The following is a 14220-nucleotide window of genomic DNA, read 5'->3' on the forward strand; positions in this document are numbered from 1 at the left end:
GAAGCTTTTTAAGACACTCGTTTGTTGCATTTTAACAATGCATATGTCTCCCCCATGTGGTAGAAACTAGGTAGCATAGTATTCAAATGAGGACAAGAAAACTCAGATAATAAAAAAAAACTTTATTGTACTTTGTACCAGTTTTTTAAAAAATTTCAATAAAGAGTCACAGTCGAAATAAACATTTTCTCTCATGAGTGATAAAAAAGAAACATTCAGAAAGCTGTGTACAGTCAAGTAATTCCCAGAGATGCTGCTTAAAGATCATAACAGTGCCACATTTTCCAGTGCAGCATCAGTTTTTTGGTCCACGCCTGTGATGACCTCTGCATCAGTCTGTAAGACCAGGAAAACGAGATCTAAGGCCTTCCTCCATGCTTCTTGCTTTACGCTCACATTATCATAAATTTCCACTGCTTCGTCAGGTTTCATTTCTGAGAAAACTGCACTATCCTCTCCGTCATCCTCCAAGAAAAGCTGTGAGAAGTTTGCAGAAATACCTAAATGTTTGTTACAGTTCTGCAGTTGTTGACTCACCACCGTCCTGGCTTTGACTTTTGAAAACTTCCCTGTGTTAACCATTACAGCGGATATGTAATCTATTAAACCTTCTGCCATTAGGTGCAACACTACACCCCTGTAGTGGTTAGCTGCCGTCCCTCTTGTGGTTTGTTGGTCGTGATTCGTCTCTCTGCTGCACTCCACTTGTTGTTGTAGGTGATGAATACAAAGCATTTCTATCCGTCCAGCACCAGGTAGAAGGGCTCTATCTTTCAGCGCATGGTGTAAACGAGAAGCACAGGCCCAAAACTGATCCTCCAGTGCTTGCAGCTTGCCGTGTAGGCAGCTTGTAAGGACCACCGTCACCAGTCCGCTGCTCATACCGGCGGAAATATTCACAGCTGTTGCAGATTTGCTGTCATGGCTGCCGAGATCTCTCCATATCTTCACCCCCGCCCCGCTGCCAACACAGTGCTTACTCAACTGCGTGGCATAAGTCACCGGAATGGCTCCAGCTGAATCGGCAAAAGTCTTCAAAACTGAAGCCTTCACTTTCTCCGCCACAAGTATATGATGTGTACAACAGCGCTGGATCACTTTCTCACTAGCGAGCCCACTGACTAGTATCAGCTTCACTTCCAGGTTTAACAGAAGTCCAACAACCTTTTCCACCCACTCATCCTCTCTGCTCAAAGTCGACAACTGGTCACTCACACGCTGTACACCTTTCAGCCTTTTAAAGCCAAGGTGTCGATAGGTGTCTGATAAGTCTCCGTTGATAAGAGCTACCTTCAGGTGTTGTTCTTTTAAGTGATGAGCAACTGCAGCCTGTTCAGCAGATAGAAGAACAACACAGCCTGGTAAAACGCAAGCATGCCGCTCTGGTAAACCAGGTAACACACACGTGACCACTTTAGTTGTGTCAAACATGAACTGACTGGCGTCTTGTTGATTCGTTTTTGAGAGCATCTGAAAGGCTTGAACTACTAGTTTCATTGTGTCTTCACAACCGTGGCTCAATCCCTCAGCAATGTGCGCAATGTCAGGAAGCTGAGGTGGAGGCTTGGTCTCACAAAAATGCCTGCTGAGCTTTATCTTTCTCTGTTCACTGATGTTTAGAGTCTTGTGATTAACTTTTGAAACCCGTGAGGCGCTAGTAGTTAGTTTCTCTGACAGCTGAACTTCTAAACCACTGGATGTTGCAGTGTTTCTCTTTAATGGCGTCACACCAAGACCCTCAATCGAAATGGCACATTTCCTGCAAACATCAATGCATACATCCATTCCTTCAGACATACCCGAGATTATGTGTGCGACTGAAATTCCTCTCTGAAGACAGTCCAAGGCAGCATGGCTCCACACTCCCGCAAGAAACAGCAAGCATCCCGACCCCGTATGGTAGACCTTCTGGTGGGCTTGAATGGTCTCGTAAACCAGCTGACCGACTGCGCAGGTCAACTCCAGGCTCTCAATGATATGAAAACATGAACACGCAAGAGCTGACTCCCCACATGCGTCATCTTGGATGAACTTGTACCTTTTATTAGGGCCCAAACAGGAATGTGAGACTCCTGCCAGCGCTGAGAGTTTCTGCAGTCCAACATGTTGTCGATGGTTTAGAATTGTACTTTCCAGCATTCTTGTTTGAGGTGCCTAAATTGTAAAAAGAAAAGTTTTAAGTTTGGTCACTTTTTATCAAGTAAAATCTCCACAAATATTTTAATTTAGCAAAACTGATTAGCATATTTGTGTACATTATTAATCACAGTAACAAGGTCAGTAACAAAGAATAGTTGGGTCAATATATAATTGAGGGACTTTTGAAATCTGTAGGATACATCTTGTACACATTTTTATTAAAAGTAAAAAAAAAAAAAGCTTTTTATGTTCATTATGATCGTGTCTTTACATGTCTTTTGGAAACAATCACTTATTAATAAAAAAATGACTGAATATCACTAAAATGTCAACTAAATAATCGTCCGACTTTATTAACAACCACCTTCTAATTAGCTAAACAATAATAAAATGAGCTTATTCAAAAATTGTTACCCATTACAAAAAACACTTCTCAAGAAACTGTTAGTTCCAAGTCACATGACCTGCTCCACATGATGTCATTTCCTCCTGAAGAAACGACTGGCAAGACTCCAAGGCTTTCTGAGTTATTTAATATAAAGTAGTGTGTGAGTCAAGTGTGGATTTATGGCATGTCAACAGGTTTACTACAATATCTTTATAGATACCTTTCAATTTCACTCAATTGTATATATAATATTTAGAAGAATCTTTCTGTAAAAATGCCATGTGGTGTTTGGATTTAGGTGGCCATGATGATTTTAGGCCTGAAAACAGCAAAAATGTCAACTATGATACCTGTCAACTATGTTACAAAAAGTCCCGCAATTTTATATTGACCCAGTCCCTTATGGACTTCATATCTAAGCTGGTTGTTCTCTGTTACACTTAATGTTTTTCTCCATTATATTTCAGATGAAAATCTAGCACTTACTCTACAGATGCTGATATTATACACAAAACATGTGATCAAGACATGCACTGGTACATATTAAGATATGCAACAGTAATTCAAGGTATTAAAGGCAGCTCCACTCTCTCCAGCTGCAATATTTTAAAGCTGCTTAAGAACTAAAGCATGAATGGCACAAAAACTTAGTTTAGTTCTTTCAAACATGAACTCCTTTCGAACAATCTGTTGGCATCAGAGTTTTTCGGTTTCGTGTCTAAAGTGAGCACTCTGGCCACTGTTCCAAAACAGTTGCAACGGCAAAGTTTCCATATCACTTTCAGCGCGGCACCAGTCTGAAGTACTTGACATCACATTAACAGATAGACACACACAACGTACTAAAGTGTTGTGTGAGCAGGTTTTGGTGAGGCTTTTTTCCACCTTTCAGCAAGAGTGCTGTCTAAAAAAAACCATCGAGGATAGCACAACAGATACCGTTTCCCAGACAACGCCATAAAACACCTTTCTCATTCACTTTGTGCTACAATTTCACAGCTATTAACTTAAGTGTACCCAAAAAAAAAAAAAAAAACATTTTCTGCAATGAAAACTATAAATTATCCTTATCCTGAGACTGGACCAGAATCAAAGTCTTGCTATGCATTGTAATTTACACCACAGAGGTCAGCTTTCACATTAGGAGCCAGTCAGTCAGCTGCAGTTAAATAATTTGTTACATAGCACTTGTTCTCAGGTTGAATCCTCACCTCCATCATAGCTATCGGGACATTGTTATTTTACTGTTAGGAGAGTAGTAGTTAGTAATCATCAAACACGGACAAAGTTTTCAGTGTTTAGGAAATCATGGATAGTTTGTTAAGCTGGTCATTAGATTCACTCTTTTGTTTACTATTGGAGTATTATGTGCTATACATCACTTAATGTACTGATCAGTCTCACATGTATGACAAATATTGCACACATGACCTCCTTAAACGATATACATTTTTGACAGTTTGGTCAATATTTGTGCAATACTTCTGTCACTGAAATAGGAAATGCTCTTTTGAGATGCATTTGTAAATTATATTTTTTGCACAAAGTTACTTTTGCAAATGTTGAATACAATCTTTATTTTTATTTTTTCCCTGTGGTTGTTGTCTGAATGAAACAACGAGAAACAATAGCGTCAAAGTGACCTATGTTTGAATTACAGAATAATATCACTTTAATGGATTAATGGAGCCAGCAGTGTTGCATATCCCATGTCTGAAAATGATTTATGTCTCTGACAAAGTCCTTTCTGCATAAAGAACACTTCTGCTTTTGACATATTGAGTACACCTACCTGGTAATACTTATACATTGTTAGTGAAGTCAAATTTGAAATCCAGGACTATACTTCAATAAAGTGCAGACTGTAGTGCTCCGTTGCAACTTTGAATTATTGGTAATTTTGGTGAAAAATACTGATGCAACTGCACCTATATCTATGAGATTTTATTTTTATTTTATATTTTAATTAACAGTGTGCAACACGGACACCCCATAGGTGCAAACACATTGAGATAAAGCTCAAAAGACAGACGGAGTCCAATAAACATGTTCATTTTACTAGCTTGCAAGCTAAGCTAACAGGCTAAAGGTAAATTCACTTCTAAATTCAGCCTCTCTGCTACGACGCCAAAGCAAAGTAAAATGCAGAAATGTTTCCAAAAGACAGGAAAGCTGCAATAAAACCTACAACTATCCACAAACTCACAGCGTTACCTTAATATAACATACGACGCGTGAATGATGCGATCCAACTTTCAGCTGTCCTGGCTCAAATTATTAAGTACTGCGCATGCGTTGTGTTTCCTGGTTGCTTGGCGACAAAAAGCTAGTTCAACGATTGGCTGACACGCTTATAACCCGCCCATTCCTATTTGTAATTGGCTAACATGTCCGCGTCACCGAGTTTTCATAGTTTCTATTGGCTACCTGTGACAGAAAATTTACAGCCGTTGCTGCCTGCTTTGTTGACATCCGATCATCAAACACGACTGGGAAGTTTTACTGACTGAATCATTATTTAAATGGTATATCTTTACTTTAATGTCTCGTTTGATATGTTTGCATGATCAGCTTTAATGGAGTTGCGTGAATCCCCTTTAAAATGCGTTTATTTTAGCCTGAAAACCTGTTTCTGTTTGGTCTCGTGTTGCAGCAAGCTAACTAGCATGATACTAACTGTTGGGTAATAAGGCAGACCAGGGGGTCTCTGTGCTAACCTGCTAACTGGGTCCAGTAGCTTCTGTAAAGTAGCATCTCTCTCCTAATATTTCTATTTTACAGGCTTCAGGTTACCGGAAACCAGCGACCTCGGCTAGCCAAAGGAAAAAGCCACCTTCCAAAGTCGAACTGACTGAGGAGCAAAAGCAAGAAATTAAGGAGGCTTTTGACCTTTTTGACACAGACGGTACAGGAACCATAGACGTAAAAGAACTAAAGGTTAGTTTCTGATTTAATGTGCCTTAGATTAAATATAATCCAGTGTTTGCAAGCTAACAAATACCGTGATAACTGTGACCCCACAGCAGCCTCAGCTTCCTTTGCCTGTCATTTTGCTGCAGGTTGCCATGAGAGCTCTTGGGTTTGAACCAAAGAAAGAAGAAATCAGGAAGATGGTTGCAGACATTGATAAAGAAGGCTCTGGAACTATTGACTTCAGAGACTTTCTCAATATTATGACACAGAAAATGGTGAGAAACATCCAGCAGGGAACCTCCCACAAGTTCAAAATAGTGCTTTCGTACCATAGAAAAACTCAAAGAAGTTATTGAGATGCTGTGAAAATCATATTAGTCACAGAAACTATTTTTGCCCTAAGAATGTGATGTAGCTTCATCGTGGTCAACTGTATTTTATTTTATTTTTTTTTTACATGCAGCCCTAGAAAATGCAGTGGATTTTATATATATATATATATATATATATATATATATATATATATATATATATATATATATATATATATAAAGTTAATAATGTAAATTAATTTTACTTAGTATGCTTTCATTTCAGTCTTCAAAGAGGTACACGAACATGTAGACAACAATATAACCACAGAAAAAGTTCTAATATTTTCAGAAGACTGAATGCATAACTTATTGTGGCTCCCATTTTACATTACTCAACACATCTGGCATAGAAAAGTTAAAAAATAAAATGAAAAGTTCCTGTACTTACAATACTAATTTGACATGCCATTGTGATCATCCATTTTTACATGTGTATTATAAATTGGACTTAACACTTCAACTCCTCAGTTCAAATGTGCCATAAATGAAATTCTTAATGATATAGGTCAACATATTTGGTGTTAATCTGCTCTCAGTTACAGTTAAGGCAAATTTTGAGTAGACTGATAGCAAATATGTTGACCTAGATCATTAAAAACTTAATTTATGGCACATTTGAACTGAGGAATTGAAATGTTAAGTACAATTTTTTAATACAACGATGGAAAAATGTATGATCACAATGGCATGTCAAATTGGTATTGTAAGGATAGGAACTTTTCATTTAATTTTTAACCCTTTTGTGCCAGATGTATTGAGTAATGTAAAAATGAAAAGTTCCTATACTTACAATACTAATTTGACATGCCATTGTGATCATCCATTTTTACATCTGTGTATTAAAAAAATGTACTTAACATTTCAACTGTCATAAATTAAGTTTTTAAAGATATAGGTCAACGTATTTGGCATCAATCTGCCCTCAGTTGACAGTTGAGGCAACATTTGAGCAAAGAAGAGCAGCTTCAGTGTGTTTTGAATCTGTTTCTATCGTGCTCTAATTGTTACGTGTGTCTTGGTCCATGCCAACAGGGTGAAAAGGACTCCAAAGAAGAGATAATGAAGGCTTTTCGGCTGTTCGATGATGACTGCACAGGGAAAATCTCATTCAAAAATCTCAAGAGAGTCGCCAAAGAGCTGGGTGAAAACCTCACAGATGATGAGCTGCAGGTATTGTGATGCTTGATTACCCCAGGCTCTGTGTAGAATATAGTTTTGAGGATCCACCTGCATATCTTTGGATTTATCTTTAAAGAGTTTTGTACTTTTCTGGTGCATTCAAGTCTGGATACTCATAACTCTTAGGTGTGTATCCCTGCTTTTCCCTAACAGACCGTAGGTAGACGACTACAAATACATCCTCGAAACATTTAATCTTATTTCTTTGGATTTATTACAGTGGTAAATTAGGTTTACTTCCTGAAACTGCATTTTAAGTTTTATGATTGATACTGAGAGAGAATGCTGTTGGTGTTGTGTTCATCAGCAGGTTTTAGGTCTACATACTGAGCTGGCAGTATGATCTTTAGGATATGAAAGTAAAGTTTCTGTTCACTGTGGTGGATGGTTTCCAGAATTCATTTTAAGCAGGAAAAGCCAGAAGCCGATAAGCACATGGCTAAATTACCAGTTACACCAGTGATCTAGAACCACCCTGCAGCACTATGAAACTATTCGCAAACCCTTTAAGTGAAACGAGACACCACAGGCAGATAGAAATGTTTTCACTTATAATGTGACACATTTAATCATTCTTAAAAATCACAGAATAGATACAAATAATACATTTGATTTTGTACTACTGCTGTTGGCAAACAGTTGATTTAATGCCAAATTTACAGCTAATAAAACACACGTTACATACATTAGTTTCTCTTCTCTTCTGTCCCAGTTCCTCTAATGTTATGTTCGTACATATGACATTTAAGTAGCTGTTTACGTTGCTGGTTCAGGTTTTTTTTTTTGTGAGTAACTTCTGCAATGAGAGGCCGTTTCCAGTCGGTCGCTTCATTCGTCACCGTTTCTGTTTGATCACATCATGTTTCTTATCCTTTTAGGAAATGATTGACGAAGCAGACCGCGACGGAGACGGCGAGGTGAACGAGCAGGAGTTCTTGCGGATCATGAAGAAGACTAACCTTTATTGAAACCTCTGAGTGCATTACAGTCTGAGCTGGGACCTTTTCAGATTCATGTTTGATCCTGTCGGTTTTTACAGTAGTTTTGCTTTTTATTGGGCTTTGGCTGTGTAGTTCTCTTTGTAAATAAATGTTTTAACTTTCTGTATCTTTGCACAGATTTTTCTAGAATGCAAGACAAATAAATATATTTCATCATAGCCGATTTGACTGTCATTACTTTTACATAAACCTTAAAAGTGCCATTTAAATTACATGGAATTAGTCAAATTGCAAGAGTAACACTTCACCGAAAATCAGCGTTTCACTTTTTTTTTCTTCAAACCGTGAACTGTTTGTGTGCAGAAACAGAGACTATGGTTTTGAAAAATGTCTGAAGGTAATTTCAGTACAGTGTGAATGCTGCAGTGCATCTTGCAAAGCTCAACATGCCAATAACAGTCCACCAGACAGTGAAAGTCATATGACTAAGCCGATGTTGACTAACATGCATTATGTTACTGTAGACAGATATGACAAGTATGAACTTGAGATGAGTAACTCAGTAAGACTCACTCTCACTTCATGCTTTGAGTTACTGAACTATCTGCAGACGACAGCGCAGCGTCTTTTATTTAAATACTCTGATGATCTTATAGGAAAGATGCCACTGGTGATTAATTGTAATATACAGCGGAAGTCTGGTTTTGGCCAAAACACAGAACCTTGTTAAAATAAACAGGATACTGTAGTGACGTGATTTTCCGAGCCGTCAGACCGCCGTCTATTATTTTGAGGATGCTTGCCACTGATTGTGAAAGTTGTGATAACCTGTTCGAGACAGCGAGAGAACATCAGGTGGAAAATGTGAAAAGTTTTCTCCCAAGATGAGATGATTTTTTTTTTCTTTTTTGAAAAATATTCCACGTAAGAAATGTCTGAAAGAACTTTGACCTGCTTGTTCCTCCAGGTTTTGATAGTTGATATAATAATATATTTAATTCTTCTCACTTTGGGCTATTTTAAAATGCCAGAATGTGGAATTTCTATGAATTCCTTTAATTTTGTTCAGCTGTTGAGCTGAAACTTGGAAACGATGCAGATGAGCCAAATCAAAAGGCCGGCATTTCAGAGGTTGGCCTCATGTAAACCCCTTCTGACTCAAATCCGTCCACCTTCTTGGAGTTCAAAGCACAGCAGACACCAGGTGAGAGCTGAAATACAGAACTGAAGCTAACTCTGAGTGAACACAAACAGTTAAATATGGCCATCATGAATTATGCCCTGATGGTATAGATGCTTTATTTATCCCCTTGTGGAAATCTAAAGATGGAATGGAGGACTACTCTTCTTTAACAGGTTCATGATTCTTGTTGTTAAATAAACACCTCTTTATTCACTGTACCAGCAATAAGACCACAAAGAAACACTGACTACGGCTTATATCTAACATTCAGATTTTAGTTCGATGTCTAAATTGTTTCAAAGTTGTTATCTTAATTAGGACTAATTTTCTTTGGGTAAACTTTACTCAGAATAAATGATTGACAACTTTTGCCTCCATGAAGAATTCAACAGTTTCAAGCATATTCTTCTAAAAAGATTTACCCAAGAACCAAACACCACCAAAACAATAATGACTCTACTGTCAATGTCCGTCAGATACTTCAGTACTCTGGGATCACAAACCTTTTTATCGGTAAACTACAAATGACAAGCCCTGCTTTTACCCTTTGGGTCAGTTGGTGCCACTGAGTGTCACCATGGAAACACGGGTCTTAAAATTGGATTTAGTTCAGGCGCCAGTTTCACAAAGACTGATTTTGACTTGGATAAAACAAAGACTCCAGACAGACCTCGAAATCCATCTGTGGCACAAAGCAGCTTCATTCTTGACAATCTCCAACAGGACTACAACACAATGAATTACGGGTAATTTTAGACTTCATTCAAATGAATAAATACGGCTGACCACACAACCACATGAAGCCACTTGGTTTCCTTCAGTCCAGCAGAAAATGAGCACATTCTTGCAGAATTTAACGACCAGGGATATTATTTTCTGGGAAAATTCATTAAAATCAATTACAGAAAATAATGCAACAGGGTGAGTTTGATTCAAAAACCTTTCTCCTCTCTTTGCGTCATACTTTATTCAGCATTTTTTTTTAATCAGGTGGTGCCACTGAATGTTACCATGGAACCACAGGTCTTCGATTGGAGGAAGTCCAGCAGTTGGTTTCTCTAAGACACTGGACTGGTCTGCTATGTCAAACTAGTCTAAATTTGTTCTTGTAGTGTAACACAAGCTGTACAGATTCCCAAACACTAACACAAACATTTTGTTTTAAGCCTAAAAATAAGCCACCTGACTTTCAGGCTAACTTTGGTAATGGTCAGTGGCACCAGCTGACAAAGAAATGGAGGAAACAAGGCTCAGAGTTCAGACTTCTGATAATATTGTGGAGCGAGCAATGAGAACTGTTGAACGCTGAGTTTTCCCAGGGGTTTGAGCAGTTTGATGCAGATGGTACCCATAATTCATAGCAAATTAATCAGATAGTCCAGTGCTAAACAACTGTGTCCAACAGATTAATGCCATGTCCAACTGAAGTGTGATTATTCACCAGATCTAAGCTGTATTTAAAGTCTAACTTTGTGAAACTGATCCCAAACCTGAGGTGTCTGAAATTTTTGTGAGACGGTGTAACCTAGATTAGCTGTTGAGTGCAATCCAACTTTGAATTCAAACATGTTTTTATATCTTCAACTGCCATGAAGCTTGAAAAGCACCACAGTCGAGCGCATCCACTCAAAAATAACAGCCAGTCTAATGGCTTTATTAGCGACACCGAAGGCGGCGGGTGCTTTCATGCAGGGAGCAACCTACTTTGGAAGAGTAGGTGTTGTTCAAACGGTGGATGTCTGACTTTAGAGCGAAACTTTCCAATTGGAGCTTGATGTTTTTGTACAGTGGCAGTTTCACGGCCTTTAATATGTTCACGGCCCCTCAGCTGAGTGTTATTCCCCTACTGTGGTTTAACAGCATTCTCATGACACGTCCTGCTCAGTACTCCCACTGCGCCGCTTCATGTTGCCGTTTTCCCTGTAAATGATCAATTTCCAAAACAAGTGAGCGCGACGAGTCTGGTCGTTGCTGGTAAAAAGACGGTTAGATTATTAACCCTTAAAGGTCAACGATGTGTCACCATTATGTAGGCAACCTATTTCATAAGCCCCTTTGAGTAAGACGAGTTGCAGACAAACTAATAACCGTCATTGTGCCTCGAAGAAGCAAAGAGTGACTGCATCAGTGGTATGTCTGCTTTTTATATATGTTAATATATGTATATATATTTATAGAATTTCTAGATAATTAGATATTCTGTCTTTTAAACTTGACAGTGTGATCCAACATTTCTAAAAATTTCCATTTGAGGTCACTGCTGTTTTACGTTATCTGAAGATCTAATCAGTTGTTCCCACATTTTCTACAACTGCCTTGTGATGACGCATTCAAGTTATTTAAATTTTATATATTTTATGTGCCAAAATCTTTAGAGCCACAGTTGTTAAAAGCCAGAATTACAGATGTTGCTTTCAGTATCAAGTCTTTACCTTGTGTATAATCCTTGTGTCTATAAGCTTTTTATTCTGATGTGCTACTGAGTTACTGTTGGACACCTGACTCAGTTACATGCGACACATTCTGACCTGTTCAAAGAGAAGCGTTTCCACTCCTCAACCAATCACCTTTAAATGTTAGTCAGGTGTACACAGCAGTGGAAAACAAAGTTTGATCCGAGTGGGTTTAGCTGCCTTGCATCACCACCGTACCTCCACTAAGAAACGTCCTTTCGGTTTTGGTACTAGAAGCCACATTTGATGTTGTTTATAAGGAACCCCATGACAAAATAACTATTAAACCGTTTAAAGTATGCAGTATTTAAAAGTTGTTCAGCTGTTTGTAGTGTTGTTGATTTTCTTACTACCTGTCAAATCACTTTAAAATCACTGCCTTCAAATGTGTGAATGCTGTATATTGACGTTTAATACATTTAGCAGTCTATAGATTTTAAAATGAGAAGTGTTTTGTTTATAGTATCATACAGCAAGCTCATAGAGTATATACTAAGCTTAATGTTCATGTGGTTACTAACCTGCCTGTTTTGTTTTCTTGTTTTGTTTGTCATTGTATGCAAACTGCTGAATATTTGAATTTCCCTAGGGATTAAAAAAGTATCCATCGATCCATCTATTCATCTAATTCAGGAGTTTAAATTTAACTTAAAGGCAGATGCTGTGGACACAATAACTCAGATTCTTTGTGCAGATCTGGACTTAATTTGTTTTCTGCTTCAGTGTAAACAGTCTTTCTATTCCTTAATTCACTTTATTTAGGCAAACAGCTGAAGTTACTGAATCTCAGTCCTCTCCCGAGTAAACTATTGTGCATTCAACAGTTAATTTCTACTTAATAGTCATCTACAGAGCAACTTAATTCATTAATTAGAAAAAAATTAAAAAAAATCCTGTCATTATTTAACACAGGTGAAAGTTTTTTTTTTTTTTTTTTAAATAATCCAGGAAAAAAAGAGGGAAAAATGTTTTTAATTAAAAGACTAGTGAAAAATTGATCATTTCAGATCATTTCCAGCAGCCCTCATGAGTTGGTGCTAAATTTCAGCCATTATTTAGTCACTCGGCTGCCGGCATGTTATTGCTTTGTTAAATTTGCAGAGACTTGAAATTTCAAGTGATTATTTCTAAGTGACAAAACCATAAACGTGTGATCAGACCTAATAAACCAGAGCAACAAGATTAAACTTTCTTAGATAAGGAAAGGAAACTGTGGGCGAGGTCACACCCAGATGACAAATTAAATATGAGCCATTATTTCTCAGAGCAGTTTTATCAGATCGCTTGGGTTAAGTCACTGAACGATAACAGACATCACTTCATCTGCGTGGTTGCAATCAATTATACATTCATGTCGTATTTGGAAAGGCTAAATCATGAAGAAAAATAAAGTAGTTTCTTCAACAAGTAGTCATGCCTTTTGGAAGGAAATTATCACCTTTACAACCTTCAATTAACAATCACACTGCATAAATAAAGATGATTTCAGCAGCTTTTAACTGCAGATTCAACCATTTCTATCTTAATTGTGTTTATCCAATTTTTTTTTTTTTTAAGAATGTCTAAAGGAGCTGGATGATACGTTTCGATTTTAACCACTAGTCAGATCTTTGTAGTCCGTAACGATGGCAGTGAAAACTAAACAATCATCATAAACAAGCCATTTCATCCCTCCTGTCATACCGGTGAACAGGATCAAGAGAGGCGATCCCCCACCCACATCCTCTGTGCTCTTCCTGCACACTTACGGTAATATCAAGCACGCTCGCTTTTCTCAGTCTCTCAAAATCACCTTCATGTGCCCTTGCGTCTCTGTAAATATTCGTAAAAAAACAGAGGATGATTACAGTTTGGTACACCGAGGATGATTTTGTTCAAAAATAGGCAGTTATTTGCAAAATACCATCGTGTGTACAGTTGTTGCATGCAGAGTTTCAGCTTCGCGCCCACTTGCTCCGCAACCTGGAAATGCAGACTGTTGACAAAGGGGAGACCGCAGGTGGAAATCATACTACTGTGAGGGGGAGTAGGAAGTAAACTACATTATTAAGATGAAGTAAACAAATCTGCATGGCAGTGAAATAGTGTAAAACACAAATTCTTAGGCTGATCATGGTGAGTTCATGTATTTGAATGTACTGAATTTTCACTTAAGTCTCAACTGTCAGAAAAGAAACATGACTAATGTTTCTGTTCACTCACCCACACACACGCCACAAATGGACAAATTTGTGCACTTGGCAATTTTTTTTAGACATATTTTATTTAAATTAATCTGTGCAAAGGCAAAGTAGTGACAAAAACAAAAAAACAAAACAAACACAAACAAAAACTGACATAAGTACAGTATGACCAGGTGAGAACATCAAGTCAAAACAAAACATGATGATGAGCAACAACTGTGGCTGAGACATCTGCACTGATAGCAGACGCTACGTAATAGTGAAATACTGTACAGTGGAAAGCTAAATGACAAATATGTAGTGTTAAATTGTTCTGCAGGACAAAGAAAAATTAAATATTGCTCATTATGAACAAGGAAAACTGCATCTGGGAAGTGTTGCTCGGTATAAAAGCCTACTGCAGACAAACATGGAAGCAAAAGACCTGATGAGGACCTTCAGTCAATAAAGCTTAAAGAATAAATTCA

General features: G+C 37.8%; 2 protein-coding genes across 2 annotated transcripts; one reads left to right on the plus strand and one right to left on the minus strand.

Annotated features, from left to right (window-relative positions):
• Positions 1-102: 102 nt before the first annotated feature.
• On the minus strand, positions 103-4795 carry bbs12 (Bardet-Biedl syndrome 12). The gene is made up of 2 exons (XM_035949247.2): positions 4742-4795; positions 103-2154 (listed from the first exon to the last, which is right to left on the minus strand). The coding sequence occupies exon 2, from the start codon at positions 2137-2139 to the stop codon at positions 265-267; it is 1875 nt and encodes a 624-aa protein (XP_035805140.1). The 5' UTR covers positions 2140-2154; positions 4742-4795; the 3' UTR covers positions 103-264.
• A 167-nt stretch (positions 4796-4962) lies between these two features.
• cetn4 (centrin 4) lies at positions 4963-8152 on the plus strand. Its single transcript, XM_023272593.3, has 5 exons — positions 4963-5052; positions 5309-5464; positions 5587-5715; positions 6847-6984; positions 7872-8152. Exons 1-5 carry the CDS (start codon positions 5050-5052, stop codon positions 7959-7961), a joined length of 516 nt encoding a protein of 171 aa, XP_023128361.1. The 5' UTR covers positions 4963-5049; the 3' UTR covers positions 7962-8152.
• The last annotated feature ends 6068 nt before the right edge of the window (positions 8153-14220 follow it).

Source organism: Amphiprion ocellaris, chromosome 13 (genome assembly GCF_022539595.1).
Source record: "Amphiprion ocellaris isolate individual 3 ecotype Okinawa chromosome 13, ASM2253959v1, whole genome shotgun sequence".
Taxonomy (NCBI): Eukaryota; Metazoa; Chordata; class Actinopteri; family Pomacentridae; genus Amphiprion; species Amphiprion ocellaris.

Coding starts and splice junctions, on each gene's coding strand:
- cetn4 (XM_023272593.3), top strand. Junction 5,465..5,586: donor TAGACGTAAAAGAACTAAAG/GTTAGTTTCTGA, acceptor ATTTTGCTGCAG/GTTGCCATGAGAGCTCTTGG. Junction 6,985..7,871: donor TCACAGATGATGAGCTGCAG/GTATTGTGATGC, acceptor TTATCCTTTTAG/GAAATGATTGACGAAGCAGA.
- bbs12 (XM_035949247.2), bottom strand. CDS start 2,139: ATGCTGGAAAGTACAATTCTAAACCATCGACAACATGTTGGACTGCAG.